The 25055-nt window shown below is 36.8% G+C and overlaps 1 protein-coding gene across 6 annotated transcripts; it reads right to left on the minus strand.

The window, feature by feature from the left end:
• Positions 1-1055: 1055 nt before the first annotated feature.
• LOC144980256 (uncharacterized) lies at positions 1056-24823 on the minus strand. Of its 6 annotated transcripts, none has more exons than XM_078927883.1 (5): positions 24691-24823; positions 18850-19022; positions 15150-15258; positions 14139-14335; positions 1056-8237 (listed from the first exon to the last, which is right to left on the minus strand). In XM_078927883.1, the coding sequence occupies exon 5, from the start codon at positions 6117-6119 to the stop codon at positions 4872-4874; it is 1248 nt and encodes a 415-aa protein (XP_078784009.1). In that variant the 5' UTR covers positions 6120-8237; positions 14139-14335; positions 15150-15258; positions 18850-19022; positions 24691-24823; the 3' UTR covers positions 1056-4871. The 6 variants fall into 6 exon arrangements, with proteins under 6 accessions (XP_078784009.1, XP_078784006.1, XP_078784005.1 ...); XM_078927880.1 differs by lacking the exon at positions 24691-24823 and adding an exon at positions 21336-21388; XM_078927879.1 differs by lacking the exon at positions 24691-24823 and adding an exon at positions 20774-20812.
• Between the last annotated feature and the right edge of the window lie 232 nt (positions 24824-25055).

The raw sequence follows: 25055 nt of genomic DNA on the forward strand, positions 1-25055 counted from the left end.
TCACACATGGTTCACGGCAAAGTTTCGTTTCCTTGAGCACGACTAACAACTCTCTTATGATAATCGTGTAATACCAGGTCATTTTAAGTTTTTAAGGAAGTGTCAGGCAACGAGTTAAAGAGGCATAGGCGATTGACCATCGCAATGTATGATTTTGTAAGGGTGGTACGGCGTTTGCAAAACGTTTATGTCATTTCGGGGCCAGTAAAGAGGAAGAAAAAGCAAGACAAATGAATGGTTCAAAACGGAACAAATCTAGATTCCAAGAGCACACTATCATCAATGTACTTAGCTTGAGATCACATGAGTATTATGTCTCATCCAAACACAAGCACAGGTCCCCATAAAGAGGAATTCATCTCATTCCAAAGACAAAAAGCTGCGAACGGCACCAGTAAAGAGGTAGATACATGGGGTAGTCAAAAAAACTATAGATTTACAACTGAAAGCACAAGAAAAAGTAAGACAAAAGTATTGATTGTCTGTAAGGGTTTTACTGCGTTTGCGACATATTTAGCTCATTTCGGAGCAAGTAAAAAGGAAGAAAATTGGATAGTCAAAATTGCTAGATTTCCAATTGAAAGTACAGGAGAAAAAGTAAGACAAAGGAGAATAGTTCAAATAGGAACATATGTAGATTCCAAGAGCACACAACAGTGTATGCTAAGTTTAAGATCACCTTACTTAATGTCTCTTCCAGACCCAAGTACTGTATCTCATTAAGAGGAATACATTCAAATGTTTACAAATCATTATAAATATATTCAAACCAAAATATAAAAGTACATAACGGAGATGATTTACATTGAAAAAAAAATATCACATCCCAAAACTAACACAAGGCATTTGACTGTTTCACTCACACTGTTAGTCACAGCCAAGGATTCCAGCACAAAACCAAGTAATCCCATTCCAAGACAAATATATAAAGCAACACCGAAAACATATAGGAGGATAGAAAACACAGCAAGTGATCTGCCCATATGGCCATTGATGACACTGACACTGTAAAAGTGTTGAAAGAAAAATGAAACATCAAAGAAAACAAGGAATGATAGAGCTATCATCATAATTTTATTCAGGTCAAACAACTGGAATCAACAGAAATAATCATGGATAAAAAAGCATGACAAAATTCAAGTATCATTTTAACGTACAAGACTACATATCCGAGATACTCGACACAACCAATAAACAAATTCATGTGGCATATTGTTTCTATGGCATATCATAGTAAGCATAACATTTAATACGAGGAAAAAAAAACGCACATGAGACAATGTATATACAGTACATCTCAATAATGACATTCTTGAGACCAGAAAAAAAGTCACTATAGAGAATTGCCAACCAAAATTGGCATTTGAAGGAGTAAAGTACTCGACAATGGACTGTCATATCCAGCCATAGTAGTAGTAGGCTAAATTGTTTTTTTTTTATTTTTTAGGGTTTTACGGCACGTGCAACACATTTAGGTCATATCAGCACTAGTAAAAAGGAAGAAAATTGGACAGTAAAAATATTGTTTTTGTTTTTTTGTTTTTAAGGGTTTTACGGCGCTTGCAACACATTTAGGTTATACCAGCGCCAGTAAAAAGGAAGAAAATGGGATAGTGAAAAGTTCTAGAATTACAATTAAAGCACCCAAGAAAAAGTAAGACAAAGGGGAATTGAGAACAAATAGGGATCAGATGTAGATTCCAAGAGCACACCACCAATGTACTTAGTTTGAAATCACCTACAAGTCTCATCCAGACACAAGCACAAAATCCAACAAAGAAGAACACACTCAAATGCTTACATTATAAATTCAAAATAAAAATAATAATACATAACAGACAGGGGTGTCAGAGTGAAATTGTTGCAACCCCTGAACTTTTTCGAAATTCATACAAAGACACGCGAAAGCATGACGAGCCATTCACACCATATGACAAACCCATGGGAAAGAGTGAATAATGTGGAATATTCTAAAGGAACACTTCATTACTTTGATTCAAGTATATGGTTTGACACTTACCTGAAAGGTGAGAATTTTTGGAGAGATAGGTAGTGGTGTCTGATGGCAGAGACAAGTGGTAGTTGATGGCTGAGACAGGTGGTTGTTGATGGCTGAGACAGGTGGTAGTTGATTGTTGAGGCAAGTGGTAGTTGATTGTTGAGGCAGGTGGTAGTTGATGGCTAAGGCAGGTGGTAGTTGATTGTTGAGGCAAGTGGTAGTTGATTGTTGAGGCAGGTGGTAGTTGATTGTTGAGGCAGGTGGTAGTTGATTGTTGAGGCAGGTGGTAGTTGATTGTTGAGGCAGGTGGTAGTTGATGGTTGAGGCAAGTGGTAGTTGATTGTTGAGGCAAGTGGTAGTTGATTGTTGAGGCAGGTGGTAGTTGATGGTTGAGGCAAGTGGTAGTTGATGGTTGAGGCAAGTGGTAGTTGATTGTTGAGGCAGGTGATAGTTGATTGTTGAGGCAAGTGGTAGTTGATGGTTGAGGCAAGTGGTAGTTGATTGTTGAGGCAGGTGGTAGTTGATTGTTGAGGCAGGTGGTAGTTGATTGTTGAGGCAAGTGGTAGTTGATTGTTGAGGCAGGTGGTAGTTGATTGTTGAGGCAAGTGGTTGTTGATGGCTAAGGCAGGTGGTAGTTGATTGTTGAGGCAGGTGGTAGTTGATGGTTTGAGGCAAGTGGTAGTTGATTGTTGAGGCAGGTGGTAGTTGATTGTTGAGGCAAGTGGTAGTTGATTGTTGAGGCAGGTGGTAGTTGATTGTTGAGGCAGGTGGTAGTTGATTGTTGAGGCAGGTGGTAGTTGATTGTTGAGGCAAGTGGTAGTTGATTGTTGAGGCAGGTGGTAGTTGATTGTTGAGGCAGGTGGTAGTTGATTGTTGAGGCAGGTGGTTGTTGATTGTTGAGGCAGGTGGTAGTTGATTGTTGAGGCAGGTTTGTAGTTGATGGCTAAGGCAGGTGGTAGTTGATTGTTGAGGCAGGTGGTAGTTGATGGCTAAGGCAGGTGGTAGTAACTGAGGCAGTTAATGGGATGGTAGCAACTAAAGTTGTTGAAAGGAGAGGGGCTGTAGCAACTGATGCAGTTGAAAGATGAGGTGTAACAACTGCTATAGTTGAAAATGGAAAGAGGGTGGTAGCAACTTATGCAGTTGATGTGGAGGGGTAATAACAAAGTAATAGATGCAGTTCAAAGGGTGGTATCAATAACAAAAATGATGCAGCTGATTTGAGGGTGGTAATAACAAAATAACTGATGCTGTTGATGGGGAGGTGAAAATAACAAAATAACTGATGCTATTGATGGGGAGGTGGTAATAACAAAATAACTGATGCTGTTGGTGGGGAGGTGGTAATAACAAAGATGCTGTTGGTGGGGAGGTGGTAATAACAAAATAACTGATGCTGTTGATGGGGAGGTGGTAATAACAAAATAACTGATGCTGTTGGTGGGGAGGTGGTAATAACAAAATAACTGATGCTGTTGATGGGGAGGTGGTAATAACAAAATAACTGATGCTGTTGATGGGGAGGTGGTAATAACAAAATAACTGATGCTGTTGATGGGGAGGTGGTAATAACAATATAAAAGAAGCTGTTGAATGAATGGTGTTGGTGGGAACTGAGAGGTTAAGGGGGAATTGATGCAAGAATAAGACATTCATTATAGGTTGGACAATTTTCTTTTCTTTGCAAGGGGTTGACTGCATTTAGTCGTATGATGATCTAATTGGCGTTTCTTTGCAGTCACAATCAGGGCTCTCTTAACAACAGCAGAAGCGGTGGTTGTTGATGATGATTTTTTAACTCTCTCCATGGCTTTCTGCTTCATCTCCCGTCTGGCTTGATCGGCTTTTCTTTCCTTTTCATAGTTGCAAAATGCGGTTTTCATGTTCCGACAAAGAGACAGACTAACAGCATCAGTCGATGGCTTCTTTCTTTCAAAATAGGATAGAGCTGTCGCTTTATGTAAACGCAACTCATACTTTATGGTTTGTATAGCACTTAAGAATGGTATTGTTGTGCTTGCAGTTTGATTTGTAATTATTCTAGACATAACTGAAAATGTTGACTCAACTTGAGGTCCATGAAAAATGGAAAGCATAGCAGAAGCAACTTTTGTCAAATTAGGGTACTTCCTGACTAGGCTATCTTGAGTCTACCACCAATCCACTCTTCCTTCATCGTCGTTATAATCGGGCAACTTGTCGTCATTTACGTAAGCCCTCACCTCATCAAGACATGCATCACTGTTACTTTTAGACAAAATAAAGTGCGACATCCCAACCAACCTATCCAAGTTCTTTTTGACAGCAGTGTGATTTGTCAAACTGGGGTCAAGAGCTGACAAAGATACCAAAGTTGGGCTGTTAAGAGGCAATTTTTTGAACATGGCCTTGGCTGCTGCTATATATCCCTGCAAAGCCTTTTCTCTAAAGGTTAATGATGCTTCCACAGATGGATGGCCTACAAATATGTCGGTAAGGGGTAATTGAGAGGAGGGATTGCAGATTTCTGTCTTCAACAGGTTGTTGGTTATATTTTCTGGTCTCATAAAGCATGTCAAGAATTTTTTAACAGCAGACATCTGGAAATCTGATAATTTATGAACCATGGGAGTGGTTGTCTGAAAAAAACTGACATATTGCTTAAAGATGGGTAAAACAGACGTAAACAACTCCAACTGAAGCATGGTATCACTCGAGGTGTGAAAGATAGCCTTGATAATCCTATCTTTCCTTGTCCTGCCTTCAACCGTCATCCTCCTCCCTGTTAAATTCTCCAAAATCTCATGCACCTGCTTTCTTGCAGAACTAGATAGTTCATACTTCTTCAACAGGGATTTGATGACTGGGCGATAAGCCTTTTTATCAATTACATTCAGGAAAAAAAAAAGTAAAAAAGTTGATACGCATCAAACATCCTGACTGTTTCTAAAGCTCTGTCATACCTAGACAACCACCTAGTACCTGCATACATTTGAGGCACAGTGAAAGATACTTTCAAGATGTCACAAAGTTCTTTTAGGCTCGACTTGTGTTCACTACACCATTTAAAGTCAGTGTACAAGTCAGAAAATAGGCATTGTAATTTTCGCTCAAAGGGTGAACAAAAACTCTGGGCTATTATTTGCATATGGTGACAAGAATCACCATCAACATCTAATAAATGGGGTGCCTTTTCCTGACGAATTCGAGTTTCCACTCCTGAAATATGGCCTCTCATGACAGCACAGCTATCACTTAGGACAGAAACAAGGTTGTCCCATGGCAGTTCATTCCGATCAAAAGCACAACAAATGGCTTCATAAATATTTGAAGATGTCGCCCTTAAAAGTTCCACCGATGCAAGATGATGAATCCTTACCTCCGTCTCTTTTGTGTAACTAACAAGAATTGACAACACCTTTTTATTATTTGTGCTGGTGGCCTCATCAATATTTAAAGAGAATGGTGTACTCTTCAAATCCTCGACAAGAGCCTCCTTTATAGTTTTTGCCACACCAAACTTAATCTTATAAGCAGCAGAAGACTTTCCAAGGCGAACACCAGACAAAGCCTGGAGATCTCGACTACACGCCTTAGCAAAGTCTACTAAGCCTGCAGCCATAGTCAAGGGCAACGAGTTTTCTGCCATGTATGCAACAATCATGGCCTCCATTGTGCTCACTCTATCTGAATAGGGGATTCGAGGCATGAGTACCTCACTACTAACACTTGGACTTGGATCCTGATTCCCAGTAGTTTCCTCTATCACTGAAGACGGTTTCTGCAATTGGGGTTTTGCAAAAATAGGGAAAAGTTTCTTTGCTGAGGAGGCCATAGCAAAACTTCCCAATCCGTAGTTGGACTGTCTCAACTTTATGTTCTTTACATGTGTCTCTGTTTTTACATGTTCTTTTAAAGTACTAAGCCCCTTGCCACTGTATGACAACAGGGAATTGCACCACTCGCATCTTGCCTTTCCACTCAAATTAATCTTCCCAATGCTGTCTCCTATCTTTACAACACCCACCGTCTCCACACTAACCTGTTGATCCAGCCAAGAAAATTTCCATTTGTTTTTGCACGTTTTGTCGATCTCCTGAATTAAGGCTTCCTCGCCCTTTTTCAGAAATTCGAATACCATTTTATTTTAATGACGGTAAACGTTGCTACACACACAAAAAAGGAAAGAGTTGTAATTCACAAAATAATTCAGAAAAACAAGTACACGCTTTTTTAAAATCCAAGAGTCCACGCTTCCACAACAGAAAATTAAACAGAATAAACCTTGATGATCAGTGTACGCTTTATTTATAAAGCCCGAATTTCGTTTTTCGTTACTCCGGAAGTTAATGTTTTGGATCTACTTTTTCTTTGTCATTAGATTCCAAAAAGTTATCCCCATGGATAGCAACGAAACGAAATAAAAGCAGATATCCGCGAAGCGCGGAACATCGAAATTGGCAGCCAACCGCGAAAAATCGAAAATGGCGGCCAACCTCTGAAAATCAAAAACGCGGCCAACCGCGGAAAATCGGAAACGCGGTCAACCGCGGAAAATCGAAAATGCGGCCAACCGCGGAAAATCGCGGAATTCTGACACCCCTGAACAGAGATGATTTACAAGGAAAAAAATATCATCTCCCAAAACAATAACTGCATTTGACTGTTTCCCTCCCAGCTAGGATTCCGGCCAGTGCCAGGACAAAACCAAGTAATCTCATTCCGAGACAAAGACAGAAAGCATGTTGGATAACAGATATAAGGGGATAGAAGACACAGTATGTACCTCCCTGCCCGCTATGGGAGGTCAGGATCCCCACCCAGAAAAATATTCTAGATGTACAATTAAAAAGACTAAAGGAAAAAGTAAGACATAGGGGAAATCGCTCAAATAGGGAACAGATGTAGATTCCAAGAGCACAGTATCAGTGTAATTAGTTTGAGAACACCTGAAAGTCTCACCCAAACACCAGCACAGGTCCCTACTAAGAGGAATACACTCAAATGTTTACAAATCATATGTTAAAAATATTTTTAAAACATCAAAGTTTATTCAATCTTAGGCTTTCGCCAATAAATCACACAATTTGAGGACAATCTACACGAAAGTGGAAAAAAAAGAAAAGAAAAGGTAAATGGAACCAAAAAATAAACTGATACCATTAATAACCACAAAAAAAAAATACAGGACATAACAGAGAGATGATTTACAAGGAAAAAAATATCATCTCCCAAAACTTTAACTATACATTCGACTTGTTTCCATCCCAGCCAAGGACTCAAGACTAGTTTTGTTTTTAATTTTTTTTTACAGGGCTTGCAACACATTTAGGTCATATCCCACCCAGTCATCCATCTACTGCGGAGCCACAGGACATTTCGAAGAAAATCCCAAAATCCCGGAAGATTATCATCACTGATCAAAATACAAGGAAATATTTAAAAAATAAACATGTTCTCACAGTCATCTCTACAAGGACATTTACATTTAACACTCCCCCTCCCTCCACAAAACTGTCCTAACATTTTAATCTATAGCATGGTGTTTATACATTCTTCACATAAGCATTGAAGATAAGTGAATTTACATAAGACTTAAAAAGTTTTTCGGCTGCTTAAGAAAAAAGGAAAGAATACTATACAAACCCCTAAGAATTTTCTAAAACTGTTTTGCAGCCCGATAAGCCTAGTCTTTTCTTGGCACTAAACTTTACTCCACACTGTTTTAACCTAAAAAAGAATTACAGAATTTTCTTCATAACACAACACAATCTGTGGAAATTTCCTTATTTTAGTTTGTAAAGTTTTCACACATTGCTCTTGTGGACACCATAATGTCTTAGGAAGCATTTATTCATCACCGTGATTGCAACTTGTACTATAATCCATAGACATTGAAGGTTGCATTATTGCAAAGTGGCTTCAACCGCCCAACACTGTTGACTGTTATAAGGACAGCCAGCAAACCTTTGGTAGACAGTGAGGATATATAAGCTATCCTGAGTGCATTAAGCGCAGTTGCCTGTTGACGATGAGTTGCCCTAATAAGATGCTTTCCATTAAGAAAGTTCTAATCTGATCCTAATAGTTTTTTAAAACGATGGACAGCAGATGACCAGATGTAAGAGCGGAACTCTTCCTTTCCTCTTTCTTGTGATGACAGGTTAGCTCTCCTCTCCCGTTGTGAAATTCAACGTCGATTCCTTCCATCATCTGCGTAGTCACAGCTTCCTTTCTTCTCGTTCTCAACAAACCTTAGCTGGAAAAAAAAAAAAAGATAGAGAAAAGATAATCACAATCTTCAACTATATTTATATATATATAAAAAAAAAAAAGAAGGAAGAAAGAAGAAAAAGAAAAGTCAGAAAAATAATATCCGAACTTAACACGCTATGTGGAAAAATAAATATAAAAGACATCTTATTACACTTAAAGGAGGCTGCATTTATTATTTTCCGCACCGCAATGCGATTTATGCGCCCAAATTTCAAACAATCACACTCACACATACTGTGGAATAGAACACTTACACTGGCGAACATTCAACTCAGTCATAGTCATTCACAGTATCAGATTTATCAAACTTTCACACCTACCGCCTACAGACTATCCCAAACGAAACTTTCTCTCAGAATCATCAAAGGCCTAGTTTTCCTTTACTACTCCAAAATAAAAAAAAATAAAAATTAGGCATCACAAAGGAAATCTAGTCCTTTGAGTCTTTAGTCGAGGAGATCCATGACGGAAGTTGGAAGTGACTAGGTATGACTTTAGACTTTAGATGTAAGTATGAGCAGTGATGTCACCAAGATTTTGAAAGATCGTCGTTGGTAGAGAGCAGCTTCACTTGGTGTTTAGAGTCTAGGCTCAGGCAAAGCTGCAACATTCCTCAATTTCATACCTTTTTTCGTTATTTTGTTTTCGATGCTTCTTTCTTTTTACAAAAATTTGCCTAATTTTACCAATTTGGGGAAATTTGCCAAAATCTGCAGATCGCCCTGATATTTAAGGCCGCAGATAATGCAGATGACAGATTTGCTTACTGCAGGCTTCAAAGAGTATGCGTGAAAATTTTGATATTAAGTCAGGAAAGTTTTTCATCCACTGAATTGGGAAACTGCTATATAGGAAAATTATTTCGGTGGTACACAAGAATACATCATCTTAGAACCAACCTCGACTATTATCAGACCTGCCAACCTTCCCAGGACGAAAAGTATTCTATGTCCCTAAAAAGTGTATTTTTTAGAGCAAAAAAGTGTATTTTGTCCGCACATGTGGAAAAAAAAGTACACGCTATACAAAAATTTATATAAAAGCTAACACCAAACCAGGCCTGTAAATGGTTGGTGAAAAAGTTGTCGGAACTTTTTGAACACACGAAAATAGACACAACAGGACAAAAATATGGATTAATTAAAAAACACAACACAGATATGATACGTCAATTGACTAGTCAAATCGTGTCACTTTCCCCTACTTATTTATAACGAGGTCCTTATTTTATGGTACCAAAAAAAAAAAAAACAAAAAAAAAAAAAAATCCCAATTATTTGAGGGCCCAGGTCTGAGTTAGTTGTAAAATGAAAGGAAGAGAACAATTCCTACCCTTTTGAAGGAGGTGTAACTTCGCTCTTGTTTGTGTTAAATGTTTACGCTGATTCTTTCGTTTATTTGGATTAACTCTTATAGAAGAAGAAGAAGACAACGACGACAATGAAAAAGAAGAGGAGGAGGTGGTGCGAGAGCTTTTGAAGAAGAATATATATTTCGAAGAAAAACAATTATTTCGCATTATTTATTTCCGTCTTACATCTGGACGGAACCAAAAAATATAGAGACTGAGAAATAAGAACCGGAGATACGCATGTGTGTCGGTAGCAAAATAGAGAGAAACCTTCCGGTTCGGTTCGACACACTTTTGTGTGTGCGTTATTTACTGACTAGGTGTGTGTGTGTGAAGACGAATCGTGCGAACTTTGCGACCTCTCTCTCGCTGGCTGTGGCACAGTAGGCAGGCAGTGAATACATCCACGGCTAGCGGAGCATGTAGGTGACACGATAATATTATAGCTTTTGTTTTGTCTTGTCTTTTAAAGTCGGCATTTGAAATGGAATAAAATATTTTTTCGAGGAACGAAATAAAAGTATTTTATTTTCTTTTTTATTGGTTCTGTTCTTTGACGTTACGAATTTTATTTTTACTATTAATTTTTTAAAATAATATATTAGCACTTATAGAGAAAATCGTACTGTCGGAAATCCGACAATATCTCTCTCTTTTTTTTTGAGCATTCACTACTACTACATACTACCAATACTATTACTTTGGTCAAATGATAGGAAATTCGCAAGTATGTACTATGCAAAGACAAGTTAAATACTTAAATGGTTCTAGAGAATTCATTTTGAACCAAATACCATTCCTAAAGCTGCCCACTTTGTAATTCAAGACTCGTACAAAATAATATAGAAGAAAAAAGATCATTATAAATTTTATAAAGCAAAATAGAGTAATTTTACTTATTATCAATAAAAGGAAATAACCCATTTATGTTTTAGCTTGTTAGCAAGACAGTTTTTAATTGAAGGCTTCCTAGTCAAAGATGTTAGTAAAATTAAATTTTCACTTAGAATATTCTATTTAATAAGTGGCAAAAACTTAAATGTCTGAGACTATTTAACGTATAAAATAAGCTGATATATATGCATAATTCTATGCAAATCCTCAAAAAATGTATGAGAAAAATATTGGTGAAAACCGGCATCATATAAGCAACTGAAATGATAACTATAATACTAAATGTGATGCATCATTCATTCAGAAACACGGTAGTAGGTGTAAGACATGTGTGTATCAATGCATCAAATGTATCATCAACATAATTCACATCACATATCTTTAAAAAGATCGTACTATATCCCTTGGAATCGTATCAGCATAATTGGATCAAAATCGTACTGGTTGGCAGGTCTGTATTATCCCAGCGAACACCAGACTTAAACCTGAAACTCAAATGTCAACATTTTGCTAAACCAGAAAAGAGGAAGTGCAAACTTTTAATTGACCATATGCATTTGGTTAATTTGACCTACACCATTTGTTTTCATTTTGCCTTTTAAGGTTGGGTGAGAAGAGAGGCGCTGGGAGAGATGAGAAGTGACAGTGATTAGATAGCGGATTCATAGATAAAGATGGCAAGCGCTGAGTGTGTAACCAGCAATGCTCACGGAAATGAAAAGCCGTGCCTTTAGTTGTTCAGTGAACTCAACCTGACCGCATGCCTTACCACCCAGTCAGCCCCCTTCGCCTTTGTGGGGGCGTGACCTCGGGGTCATGATAACAATTACCTGTTGAATGATTCTTACTCACAGTCATTACGTGTGTTTGTTTACTTTGTAAACCTGCTATCCAAAGTTTAATATGATCATGAACGCAAGAAATTTACAGAAAGAAAATATTTAGAAAATAATTGGTATTATGATATTAATTTGATTTTCATAGTGTTAGTTGAAAGAAAGTTATTGTTAATTATAAATTACTCATATTTTGAGAAATAATTAACTTACTTTTAACTTTACCCCCCAAATTGCAAAAAAACGACACGATCAAATGCAATAAAACTTGGTTCAACTTAAAGACAAACATTAAGAGAATTTACTTACGTCGTCTCTAAATGGACTTGTCAATCATTTCATTGTAAACCTTTTATATTTGGGATACCGAAATTGTTTCGTATAAATCACTGAAGTACACAATGAAGACAATCTTTTCTCACAGTTTGAATAACAGAAAACATAGATAATTCCAAATTCCGGGATGGTTTTAAACATTTATTTGTACAAAGCGTAAATTATGTGTATTATCTATCTGACTTTATGTTTGTATGTGTATTGATTGTAATACTGTCTGTCGGCGTGAGCGTATGTGTGTCAAGACGTAGGAGAGGGAGGTGGGGGTGGGGGAGAGAGAGAGAGAGAGAGAGAGAGAGAGAGAGAGAGAGAGAGAGAGAGAGAGAGAGAGAGATTAGAGATAAATAAAATAGATAGATAGATATATATAGAGAGAGAGAGAGAGAGAGAGAGAGAGAGAGAGAGAGAGAGAGAGAGAGAGAGAGAGAGAGAGAGAGAGAGAGAGACAAAAATGGGGGAAAAACATGATTCTCAGGAGAGGGAGGGAATCCAAGCTCCTGCTCTATTATTTCACTTTTCTTTCAGTCAAAAGTCACATTATAATTTCAAATTGTTTAGGTGTCTCTACCTGTCTAATACGTTGTAAACTGTCCTGTATTGTTTCTTGATAATTTACTTGATATTTTCTAATCTTATCTTCTTTTCTGGTACATGAGACTGTAAGTCAGGGGAAACTTGAAGAAGACTGGTTGTCATTATAACATTGTCTACTGTGATTTATGTGGAGTGTGATGAATGTGTGTCTAAGGTTTGAATGTCACTTGACTGCCTATCTTTAATGCAGCCGACTCGTATGTTTGTAAATGGTTTGTACACAGTACACATTGTAATGTCACTGGGGAATGAGTTGTTTCTAAGTCTTTTCCAATATCAATATCAAATAACAAAAGTATTTCACATTTGAAATCATTACACAGTAATCTTTAGCGGTTACGTTTTTTTTTCTTTTTGCATGAGTGCTGTATAGCCACATACACTATAAAGTTCATTTAAAGATTTCATGTGGGTCTCTAAAGTGTGATCATTTTACTTGTATGTACATTGCAAGAAAAAAAATATTATAAAAGATTAAAAGACAAGTCCATTAAACGGTTTTAATCATTAGAAAGCCCAGAGAATGTTAGATGCGCCGATACAACTTTTTAAAAAATTGGTTGTGTCAAAAGTTTTATATTAATTTAAAAAAAAATAAATAGCTCCTGTAATTGATTTTATTCATTGAGTATTTCAGGTGTAAATAACTAAAGAACTAATCACAGCAGAATAATGAAATCCAGACACAAATATCAAAGGAGAAAAATGCAGTTATATCCAAGCTTTGAAAAATATGTTGTGAATCTAGAAGAGGAGTGGCGGTAGACTGAAAACAGGAAACGTCGTTACTCAATTTATATGTTTTTGGAACGTAATGCATTGTATGCAGCTTTACCCGCAGGATTGACCGCTTGACCCTGAGGTCAACCTGACCTATACCGTGAGTAAAGGCTCGCTCAGGCACGTAATTCGTGGGTGTGTGCTATGGGCTGGCTTTGTCTTCATATTATAGAACACACTATGCCACCTGTGACTGTTATGCCGCATTTAACCATCACACATGCTTTGTAAAATATACTGAACACAGAAATCTCGAACAACTAGGCCCGGTCCCACGGTTGAGATTTCCCTGCTGCACTGCATAACAGATTATTTACAAGAAGAAAAAAAAAATCATCTCCCAAAACGACAGTTATACATTTGACTCTACCAGACATGCCAAATTGAAAACTTCAAATTAAGTAATTTTTATGTCAATTTTTAGTAATTTGACAAGGAAATTCGTAATTTCTGAAATTGTGTATGAACTGTATGAACAACCACAATATTATTATTATTATCATTATTATAGTAGTAGTAGTAGTTGTTCTTCTTCTCATTATTATTATTAATATTATCATAAAGTATTACTAAGAATTAAAAATTTGTAATTTTCCATAAAACTTATTATTCGGCCATGAAATTTGTCTAAAATTCGTAAAATTACGAAAAATTCGTAAGATTCAGCATGTATGCTCTACTGACCAAGATCAGGAAAGAATGAAGTAATCTCATTTCAAGACTAAGACTGAAAGCAAGCTTGAAAAAGATAAATAGTGATAGAGGACAGAGCCATCCACTATGAGAAATAAAAAACTGCATCCAGGACTTCCACTATGAACCAAGGAGATTTCTGGTATTGCAAGGTGGCAGGGTCATTTGTGAAACTGGAAACAATGAACTGAAGAACATTTTTTCTCTCTTCATGATAGGTGCTAGAATTTTAGAGTTACTTAAACCACGAAAAAAAAAAAAAAAAAAAAAGAAATGCAACACAAACCAGAGGCACCCATTTCCCATTTTTTAAAAAGGAGAGAGAGCGAAGTATCAAAAGCATTCAAACATGCTTTCTCTCTTTTTTGAATTGTTCACCATGCTTTGCTTTCATTTATACCTTTTCCTCAGGAGGTAGATCCTCTCTGTATTTTCTCAAATTCAGTTTCCTGGATCTGGTAAGCTTCAGCTTTTACAGGGTCAGACATGAGCTGAGTCCAATATTAACCATTTGCCTCCTTGGTAAGTGACTGGACGGAAGACTGCAATCAACCTCACCACAATTCAATTTCATACGGACTGTCCATCTGGGGAGGTCTAAAAAAGTTAAAACAATTATTCTCTCCTCTAATCATAATCAAAACTGTATAAAATGTAACACACACACACACACAGAGAGAGAGAGAGAGAGAGAGAGAGAGAGAGAGAGAGAGAGAGAGAGAGAGAGAGAGAGAGAGAGAGAGAGAGAGAGAGAGAGAAAGAGAATGCCTAGACGATATCTTCATGTCTTAGTCTTATGATGTTGCGGCAGAAGGGCATAATTTAAAAAATCTTAAATTAATTAAGCGTAAATAACAAAAAAAGAAAAGAAAGAAAGACAAGTAATAATAATATGAACATGCTCCAATTACTGTCGTATACATTGACGTTGGTAAATAATCATCCGATGATTTCTGGTTGATTTGTCAGCTGACTAAGAAATTATAGATCTAGATAATTCTGTGTACCACTGGAACAAACTGAGTGACACTTTACGATGAATAATCATGTTTTAAAACTATGCCAAGTTGTTAATTACATTGTAAAATGTATTAGCAGAATTAAAAACCTCATGGCTGAAAAATGTATGAGACTGGTAGTACACACCTCTAACTAACAGAACTGAAATCCCCTGCTCTTTTGGTCTCCGAAAGTCAATTTTCAAATATATCCATGGCTTAGCACAATATCGTCCACTATGGGAGGTCGAAATAAATAACTTTTAAAAACCCACCCAGAGACAGCCTGTCAATAGCTCCCAAGCCAACAAGCAACTTAAAACAAGATGTTGGACTGGATATTACATAAGGTGCTCATATAATTTTTTTTATTCGACATAAACAATGCCAGATTGCCAAAGTAGCCTACTTACTTCATAGCTCCGTACTTGAAAGGGAATGGTCTATAGCCACTGAAAGACATCTTAGCCAAATGGTCAGAGTATTTCTTCTTCAAAAAGCTTGAAATGGCACCTTACACTGCTGAAAAAGTAAAAAACAAAAACACAACATCAAGTGAAGGAAAGATCCAAGATTGTGGTATCCCTGTAAGTAGACACTTCCCCTGCTCTTGGTTGCCATATCATGGAGGTCGATTTGACTATCAAATAGAGGAAGAAAAAAATTGAAAATAACACATAACATACAGGCCTGTAAATTGTTGGTGAAAAAGTTGTCAGAACTCTTCGCTCCTGTTTGTTTGTGTTCAATGTTTACGCTAATTCATTTGTCTATTTGGATTAATTCTCATAAAAGAAGAAGAAGAAGAAGAAGAAGAAGAAGAAGAAGAAGAAGAAGAAGAAGAAGAAGAAGAAGAAGAAGAAGAAGAGAGAGGTCTCGAAGAAGAATATATATTTAGAAGAAAAATAATTATTACGCATTATTTCTTTTCCGTCTCACATCCAGACTGAACCAATAAAATATAGAGAAAAAGATATGAGAACTGGAGAAAGGCATGTGTCGGTAGCAAAATAGAGAGAAACCTTCCGGTCTGATTCGACACACTTCTGTGCGTGCGTTATTTACTGACTAGGTGTGTGTTCGACGACTCGCGTTAACTTCCTTTGCGACAAAGATAATCTGTGCTTCGTGACACTCTCTCACAGTAGCCAGGCAGTAAATACATCCACGTCTAGTGGAGTGTGGAGGTGACATGATAATATTATAGCTAACCGATAGACGTTTTGTTTTGTCTTTGATGCGACAAATAAAGTTGTTGTTTTTTTAAAGTCGACATTTGAAACGGAATAAAAATATTAGCACTTATAGAGCAAAATAGTACTTTCGGAAATCCGACAATAGACGGAAGATTTACAGGCCTGAACATAATATGAAGCTAATGTTACATGATTGAAGACATAAGAAACATAATTTGCCATAACTTTTATCCATATTTCACTGAAACAATTGCAAATAATACTCCTCTATGATTTAACATGTTTGAGCCAAATGTAAATGAGTCCACTCCGCTTAATCTCACGCTCCGCTTATACGCCACACATACCCGTAAAAAATGTTTCACTCTCTCTCTCTCTCTCTCTCTCTCTCTCTCTCTCTCTCTCTCTCTATATATATATATATATATATATATATATATATATATATATATATTTATATATATATATATATATATATATAATTGCTCTGTTTACGCTGATTCTTTCGTTTATTTGGATTAATTATTATAGAAGAAGAGGAGGAGGTGGTGCGGTCGTGTGAGAGCATCTGAAGAAGAATATATATTTCGAAGAAAAATAATTATTTCGCATTATTATTTTTCCATTTCACATCCAGACTGAACCAATAAATCACAGGGAAAAAGAAATAAGACACGGAGAAATGCATGTGTGTCAGTAGCAAAATAGAGAGAAACCTTCCGCAGGCCTGTCAATGGGTGGTGAAAAAATTGTCTGAACTTTTTGAGGATACGAAAATAGACACAACTAAACCAAAAAAGTGGATTAACAACACAACCCAGATATGACACAAATGCCATTCCTGGTGCCTCAATTTTCCTCACATAGCAAGAGAAGAAATCGCCGTTGGTGTCTTGTTCTTCAAGCCACGACCATTTAAATTTATTCTTAACACATTTTTCTAAGGTAAGTAAGTCCGATCTGCGATCTAAAAATACTTCAGGCATAATGAATAGGAAGAATAATTTAATTAATAAATAACTGAAAAACTACGGTCGTGCGAGAATAGAGGAAAAGAAGATCGGTCGTATGCCAAACGAGTGAAAACTTCTGATATAAGTATTCATTCGAAGAAAAATATCTATTTCGCATTCATATTTTTCTGGTTCACTTTCAACCGGATAGAGATAATGAACTGAACTGAAAAAAAGAAGAATGGAACGAGGTGTGTGTGTCTGTAGCAAAATAGAAAGAAACGGCCTGGTCCCCAACACACTATGTGCGTTAGTTGATTACTGACTACGAATTGTGATCGACGATTTGCGAACGCGAGCGACAGACACTGGCTAGTTACATGCAGGTAGACACACAAGTCTGTGGGCAGACAGTAGACAGTGAACAAGTACACGTCCGGGTAGTGTGGAGGTGGTGATAATTATTGACAAGATAGAATGCTGTCTGGTTTGTTTTGTCTTTGACGAAATAAGTATAGACCTGTAAATGAGCTCTATAAAAATTGACTGAAACTCTTCGTATCGTATCAGAAAAATCCAAAGAATCGAGATGAATAGTAAACAGCAAGCTCATTTGAGCAAAACAATGGCAGAAAACTAATTTACGTGGGAATCAATTAGGCTACTTACAATTGTAGTAAACAGCAAGCTCATTTGAGCAAAACAATGGCAGAAAACTAATTTACGTGGGAATCAATTAGGCTACTTACAATTGTTTCTCATAATCAAGTACCCACATCAGTGAAGAAACGGTCAACCAGTTTGTTTACAACGTGAGGCAATCGAGATGAGCTTGTAGCAATCATAAAACTTTCGATTTGAAGGTGTCTCCATAACGCACTTCTGGCTTTCGCATTAATCTTCTCATACTTTTAGGCTCTACCAAGTAAATGTGGTCAACTTTGGCTTAGACAAAACAGTGAAATTTATCGCTTGGCGGCTCAGTTAAAATTGGCTACCATTGGGAACATGACAGGGTTGGAAAGTGAAAAGATAATTTCACAAAGGCTGTGTGAAAATACACTGGGGTGTGTTCAGACACGACAATTCTAAGAAGCCTTGACAATATATCCATTGTAAATATAAACGCCCTTGAGCAATGCGTAGCACTGTGGAACATTCCTAACTACTTCACGTCATTCGACTACGATTCATGAATTCTTTCTTTCCTTTAAAAAAATATTTGAATTTTACGAATTGACTGATTTCAGTTAATTGACTGAGAATTTACAGGTCTAAATGTTTTTAATACTCTCGTCGAGACACAAAATAAAACATTTTTCTTTTATTTTTAGTTGGTTCTGTCTATTGATGTTGCGAATATATATATATTTTTTAATGTCAGAATTTATAGAGCAAAATCGTACTGTCGGAATTCCGACATTTGTTGGAAGATTTACAGGCCTGCTTCCGGTCCGAGAAGCTCCAACACACTTCTGTGCGTGCATTATTTACTGACTAGGTCTGTGTTTGACGACTCGCGCGAACTTCCCAACCGTCTCTCGCCGGTTGTGGCACAGTAGCCAGGCAGTGAATACATCCACGTCTAGAGGAGCGTGTAGGTGACATGATAATATTATAGCTAACTGATAGACAGCCTAGTTTTGTTTTGTGTTTGATGCGACAAAGAACAATTTTTTTCCCTAAAGTCTAAAATCAGCATTTGAAAGGGAATAAAATCAGATTTTTTCGAGGAACGAAATAAAAGTAATTTATTTTCTTTTTTTTTATTGGTTCTGTTCTTTGACGTTATGGATTATATTTTTACTATTAATTGTATTTTAAAATATTAGCACTTATAGAGCAAAATCGTACTGTCGGAAATCCGACAAAAGTCGGAAGATTTACAGGCCTGACTTAAGTCTAAAAGAGAATAATACTTTTATCTCTCATAACTGCGGTAACATAAGAATCATTTCATTTACCAAATCTGTGGGATCTGAAAACTTCACTCAGGTTACAATAAAAATTGCTTCCAAATGCAATCTGTCATCCATGTTGAATACACATCACCGGTTTACCAGGACTTTGTCGCAGTTGCGGACTGTGAGAATTAACAGACCATATATAGATTGACCACTGTGCCAATTGACGCCACCTTTAAGAAAAAATAAAAAAGCAGTAAATGTCATAACAATAGTAAATATTTCATTTAAAAAAAAATAAAACTTAAACTCACTCTGTAATTTTTAAAAATCAAACAATAAGATTTAACCCATTAAAGGCGAGATTCAATCTTACTAACACCAGATCTTAGTCTTAGCTCACTAAATCCTAGCCCTCTACTCTCCCAAGAGATTTTTCATACTTTTTTAAATCGCTGTGATTATCCCCAGACACCTGGGGATAATGCAAATTCGTTATCCCTCCCCTGACACCTGTCTGGGGATGACGAAAATTCATTATCCCCAGACATATTTGAAACTCCGCTCTTTTAAACAATTACCCAGATTCCAGAATATGGAATGTTTCCAAATGCACATAGAAATAAGGAAAGTTAATAAAATATCTATAAAAACAAAATTAACCAACAATAAATCAGTTGTTACTACATATACACAATATGCGTCGACTTCGAATTGGGTGTCATGGCCGAATGGTTTAGTCGTCTGCCCTGGCAGTTTTACCATAATCGGCGTTGTGGGTTCAAATCCTGGTTCTGCCACTTTTTAAAAAATTCCGTCTTCTTTTTACAGAACGTTGAAAGGGATAAATGTCCCATCCATCCTCACCCCACCTTTTTTTTTTTTTTTAAAAAAAACTCTCTCTTGGTTCCTTTCTAGTTTCTAGCAAATTGTCATATTCGTCCCCACTCCGATTTGAAAAAGTGTCTAAAAAGAATAATTAATTAAAGAGCAAACAAACAGAAATATTCAGTGAGAGTGACCAAATGGTCAGACAGAGGAGAAAAAACAATTAAAAAAAAAAATAAAAACAATTTTAAGAAATTCATGCTCAGAAACGGAACAAAAGGCCAAACAAAAGGGAGAAAAGAATAGACTCGCTCAAAAAAAAAAAAAAAAAAAGGGGTGGGGGGACGGGACATTTATCCCTTGCACCGTCCGGTAAAAAGGTGTCTGGGGATAACGAATTTTCAATGGGAATAATGACAGCCTTTAATTCTTTAATGAATACTGGGGATGTAGGAGCTTTCCGATTGTCTTTAACGTCTGTTGTACATTAATATTTGTTTAAGATTTATCTAGGCATGAATAAAATTCTGGATGTGAATCGGTTTTCTTTTTTTTTTACTTTTTATTTTTATGTCTATCGTAACCCTATTTTTGAGATGACAAAAAACAAACAAACCGAACTGATCAAAGCAGCTCTCACTGGCTGAAAATGTTATTGCGATACCAAGCATTGTGCCAAGAATGGTGCTTTAAGTTTCTGCGGTAACCAGTCACTTCATAAAACTAAAACAAATTAGCACTGGCACAAGTGTCAGTGACCAGTACCTTATCACTATCACCATCCATCATAATTTGGAATCTGGAAAAGGAACGAACCGTTTTAGTATCATGAATCATATCAGTGTTCTATGCAAAACGAACTATTTTCTACTTAAAATATCAAGACTATCTAAATCTAATACTATGTGTTGAAATACGACACTATCCAACATCACGCCAATCCAAACATCTCCAACTCCAAACCCCACTCGTCGTAACCAAATGAAAATGAATGTCACACATTCCCACCGTTCAGTCCGCCACAGTGAAAACAAGTGACATTTTTCAAAGACCCATCAACCCTTGGATGACTGAAACAAAGAGCAACAACAACAATATAAATAATATATCATATTAACCTCAGCGGCAGTACAAGAAAAATTAAATGTCTTCTTACTCATTTCAATTTCATAGCAATAGTACTTGCCATACGACAAGATATGAAGTGAATAGAAAAGTGCCAGAAGACAATAGAGAATAAAAAATTTTCGCGGCGGTGGTGGGGTTTGAACCTGCGACCTTATTGGTACGACAACTCCGCCTGGCAGGTGAGAGCGTGGCTCTACCGTGTGAGCTATCCACGAACACCAAAAATATTCGTTTCAAACTCAAAGTCATTACTAGATCCCTCTCTCACCCACTTCTTGAGACCGCCGATTCGTTCGTACACCACCATCGCGAATAATTTTGACCAGCAGTTAAGCTTAATAGCCAATATTCTCAACACAAACATATAACATAGAAACGATTGAGACATTGAGTATGCTCCGGTGTATGGGGTGAATTTTTTAATTCAGAAAAGTGAGTGGAGCAGGCACTTATGTTGGTAACAACAAGATATGAAGTGAATAGAAAAGTGCCAGAAGACAATAGAGAATAAAATTCTATTCTCTATTGTCTTCTGGCACTTTTCTATTCACTTCATATCTTGTTGTTACCAACATAAGTGCCTGCTCCACTCACTTTTCTGAATTAAAAAATACTTGCCATACGCCATCTTGAGATTGAAAAGGACGTGTAAATATGCCAGGATTGTGAGATTATTTTTATAGAACATGCCACACTAGTTATGGAAAAAAAGATAAAATATTATAGATATCGCTTTTTTTCTGCAAAAATGCATATAATAAAAGAAAAAAACCCTCATTGTTTGTCACGCTGTCATAATAATTTGACCTTGGCTGACCATATTATAATACTGTATAATTATCTGTCATTTAGGTAAAATTAAGTGATTTAGCAAAACACTCCCAAAATACCAAATATCAAACCCAGTTAAAACTAATATTTTTTATTGCCAAACTGGTAATTCTGCATTGACGCATGCGCACTTTAACCTGCCAAAAAAAGTTGTCTCACTTGTGCCTCGCTGAGGTGCCTCCCTCAGCTGGCTTTTTGCCCCACTTTTGCTCACCTATGTTGGAAAAAGCTCACATTCTCTTTCCGTACTCAGGTGTAAAACGTGGCGCTCAGAAATTTTCCCCATGATTGTAATGACTTTCATAAATTAACTATTGTGACAACAATGTTTATTTGACAGACAAAAGTAATAATAATATATTAATAATAATTAGAAAAAGAATGATAGAATGATAATAATAAGACCAATAATAGGCTATATAAAAAATAAATAAATAAGCTTTAAAATATAAAGGAAATAATAAATAATAAAATAGGAAAAAAAAATAGTATTGAAAAAATAAGGTTCCCCGTTGGGCTTTGAACCCAAGAACTTCCAATTAAGAGTCAAGCAGCTCAACCACTGTGCTCCTCTCAGCATACTAGGCTTTCGTGTCATTAAGATTCCATCCAACAAGGAGCTCACACGACATTCTGTCTATTATTATTTGTTTAGACAATTTCTATGCGGATGAAGGGTTTACATTCAAATTGCTCATTGTTCTGATCATTTAATCCCTAGCCTAAGCATTTTAATGAGTCCCTGCCTTCAGACAACCATTTAGCCCTACGTCCACCATGCTGATAAATTCACACGACAGAAGTCGTTGAGAGTTGAGTAGCTAATTCTCAAAATGCGCATGCGCGACTCGGGTGTGGAATAACTCTGTTAATATTAAGGACGTAATATTAATATTACTTAACACTGGCGGTCGGTCAATAGAGCGAAGTTGTTTTGTGCCGCCCTATTATTTTCCGTAGATTAGCATGTCAACCAAACAAAAAACTTCAATTTTAAAATTTTGATAAAAATTAAAAATTTAGCACATACTGCTTTTTGTTTTGAATTTAATATTTGACGACTCGTGCGTCGCTCCGCGAAGGTAGCGTCAAATCGGCACGTTTCATCTTTCCCCCGTTGCCTGCGCGGGGTGACAATGAGCGGAGGGTGTGGTGTGGTGGGGAAGTTTTTTTGTTTGTTTATATGAGCCAGTATTCGTTTGGCCGTCCTGTCCTTATCCTATACTCTGTTGTACCTTGAAGAAAGGTCGTTACCACTCCCCAATCTCCCTCCACCCTCCCTCCCCAACTAACTATTGTCTTTCACTGCTAAAATAATTAGGCCAAGACGGACAATCTAGCGATGCACGCCCTGAGGTCCTACTTGGGATAAATTAAAACCATATCAGTTTTATCACTGAAAGAAGAGGCTTTGCTTCACTTAGATATACGGATGAAGAGAATGGCAATAAATATATATTTTATCATTGTTGGTTTTGCTTAAATATATATTAAATATCAAAAAGAACAGTAAACAAAGTATGCACCGAGAAGAGCCCCATGGTACTATAAATAAAAATCCCTGACCCCACGGAGTCCTTCATCCCCGCACACTCCCAACGATCCCTACTCAACTTGTATTGTGTGCATTGTCTAATAATAGTATAATTATAAAGATGTCGCTGATTGTGTGTGAAGTTAACAAGTGCTTTGCGTTTGGAATTAAATGTGGATTTTTAAATTCAATTATTCTAAAGTTGTGTGTCATACCGTTAGTATTCAGAGAAAATGTATTATCGCTGTTGTCATTGTTTATGAAACCTACCTGTTTTTATCTTGAATCATTTTATTTTAAAAAGTTATTTCTGTAATTTGTAACCAATCATGAATCATGTTGATTTTTTAATTGAAAATCGATTCCGACACTTATCCCATCAAGAGAAAATAGCGGTGAAAGATTTAGGTCCACACAAACCAGGGAATTTTAACTTAGTTTCTAACACACCGAGGAGACAGCGCCGATTTAATAATGATTATTTTTAAAACGCTTCATTGTTTTTATTGCTTGATATTTGGTGATGTATGCTATAACGGACAACAGGAGGATTCAGTGATATTGCGCACATCTCTCAGGCACTGAAGAAACATTCTGAATGAAATAGCCATGTCACAGATGCTGTTAAATATAAACTTTTCAACGTTGTAGATATATGAAATCAGTTGGAAACAGGACATGCTGCGTCTGTGAGTCGTTATAATGAACAGATGAAAGTTAACAGACAAGTTTTGTCCAAGATCATTGATGCTCTTTTGTGAGTACGTCTCGTTAATATTCTAACACACACACATACACGCACACACAAATACACGCACATATGCAAACAATGCAATACCCCCCTCCACACACACACACACACACACACACACACACACACACATACAAAGTAGGTCAAATTAAGTTAAATTAACTAGACCAATAAAATTTGATTCTGTATTTCGGATTTGTGCCGCCTTAAATACAATGTGACCAACCGTAATACCCTGGGGATAATCACAGCTTCTTAATGAGCTTGACGAACCTGTCTAAGACAGCTTTATTTTCATTCAACCCAACCAATTTTAAGGTAATAGTAATACCGCAAACTCGGGGACCCAAATAATTCTGGGGGTTTGGGAGGGGGGAAAACTTTTTTTTTTTAAAGTCTAGTAGGGGTTTTGGGAGGGGAGAGACTTTTTTTTAAAAAAAAGTCCCCCCCCCCCTCCCACAATGACAAGGCTGTCATTATTCCCAGACGCCTGTAGCAAGTGGGCAGAAAGATTTTATGCAAAATGCCAAACTATGCGTGAAAAATACCAAATATTCTGGAAAAAATACTAGTGGTTGTGTCCCAAAACAGTTAATATATCAAGTGATATTTAACACAAGATGAAAGTAAATAGTGATCAAATGTCAAATCCAGCTCTTTTTAAAAAAAATATTTTAAAGCAAATGGATCAATGAAATTTCTTTTGTTACTTTGATCTGAAAACGTCAAACTGGCAATTCGACTTTTTATTTTCAACCAGGAAGAAAGTTGTTAATCATCAAATCTGTTCATAGTCCACCAACCATTTAAATTTTCATTACCAACCTACCTGTTAACTTTATTGATCATCTCTTGTTTCTATAATTTGCTCATTCTGGCCACAATTTTGGGGACGACCGGAAATAATTTTTATGTCGCGGACGAATTCCTAGGCCATGGTGTTGTTCGCCCCAAAGACCAAAACCCACACCTGTTATTTTCCTGCCTGCTTCTAGTGCTGGGTCGAGTTTGAAACGATCAAATCGAGCGGGTTTTCGATCGAGTCCTCTAAAATCGAGTCGGTTTCGGGCGGGTTTCGAGTCAGTGACGTCATCGAGCAGTGATTCGTTTGAAATTACTTATGGCGTGTCTGGTGCAGCGCTTGATTGGTTTAGGTCATATTTGTTTAATCGTAAACAGATTATTACGGTGGAT

Source organism: Berghia stephanieae, chromosome 9 (genome assembly GCF_034508935.2).
Source record: "Berghia stephanieae isolate SIO BIC M18660-M18661 chromosome 9, UCSD_Bste_1.3, whole genome shotgun sequence".
Lineage (NCBI taxonomy): Eukaryota > Metazoa > Mollusca > Gastropoda > Nudibranchia > Aeolidiidae > Berghia > Berghia stephanieae.

Coding starts and splice junctions, on each gene's coding strand:
- LOC144980256 (XM_078927883.1), bottom strand. CDS start 6,119: ATGGTATTCGAATTTCTGAAAAAGGGCGAGGAAGCCTTAATTCAGGAG.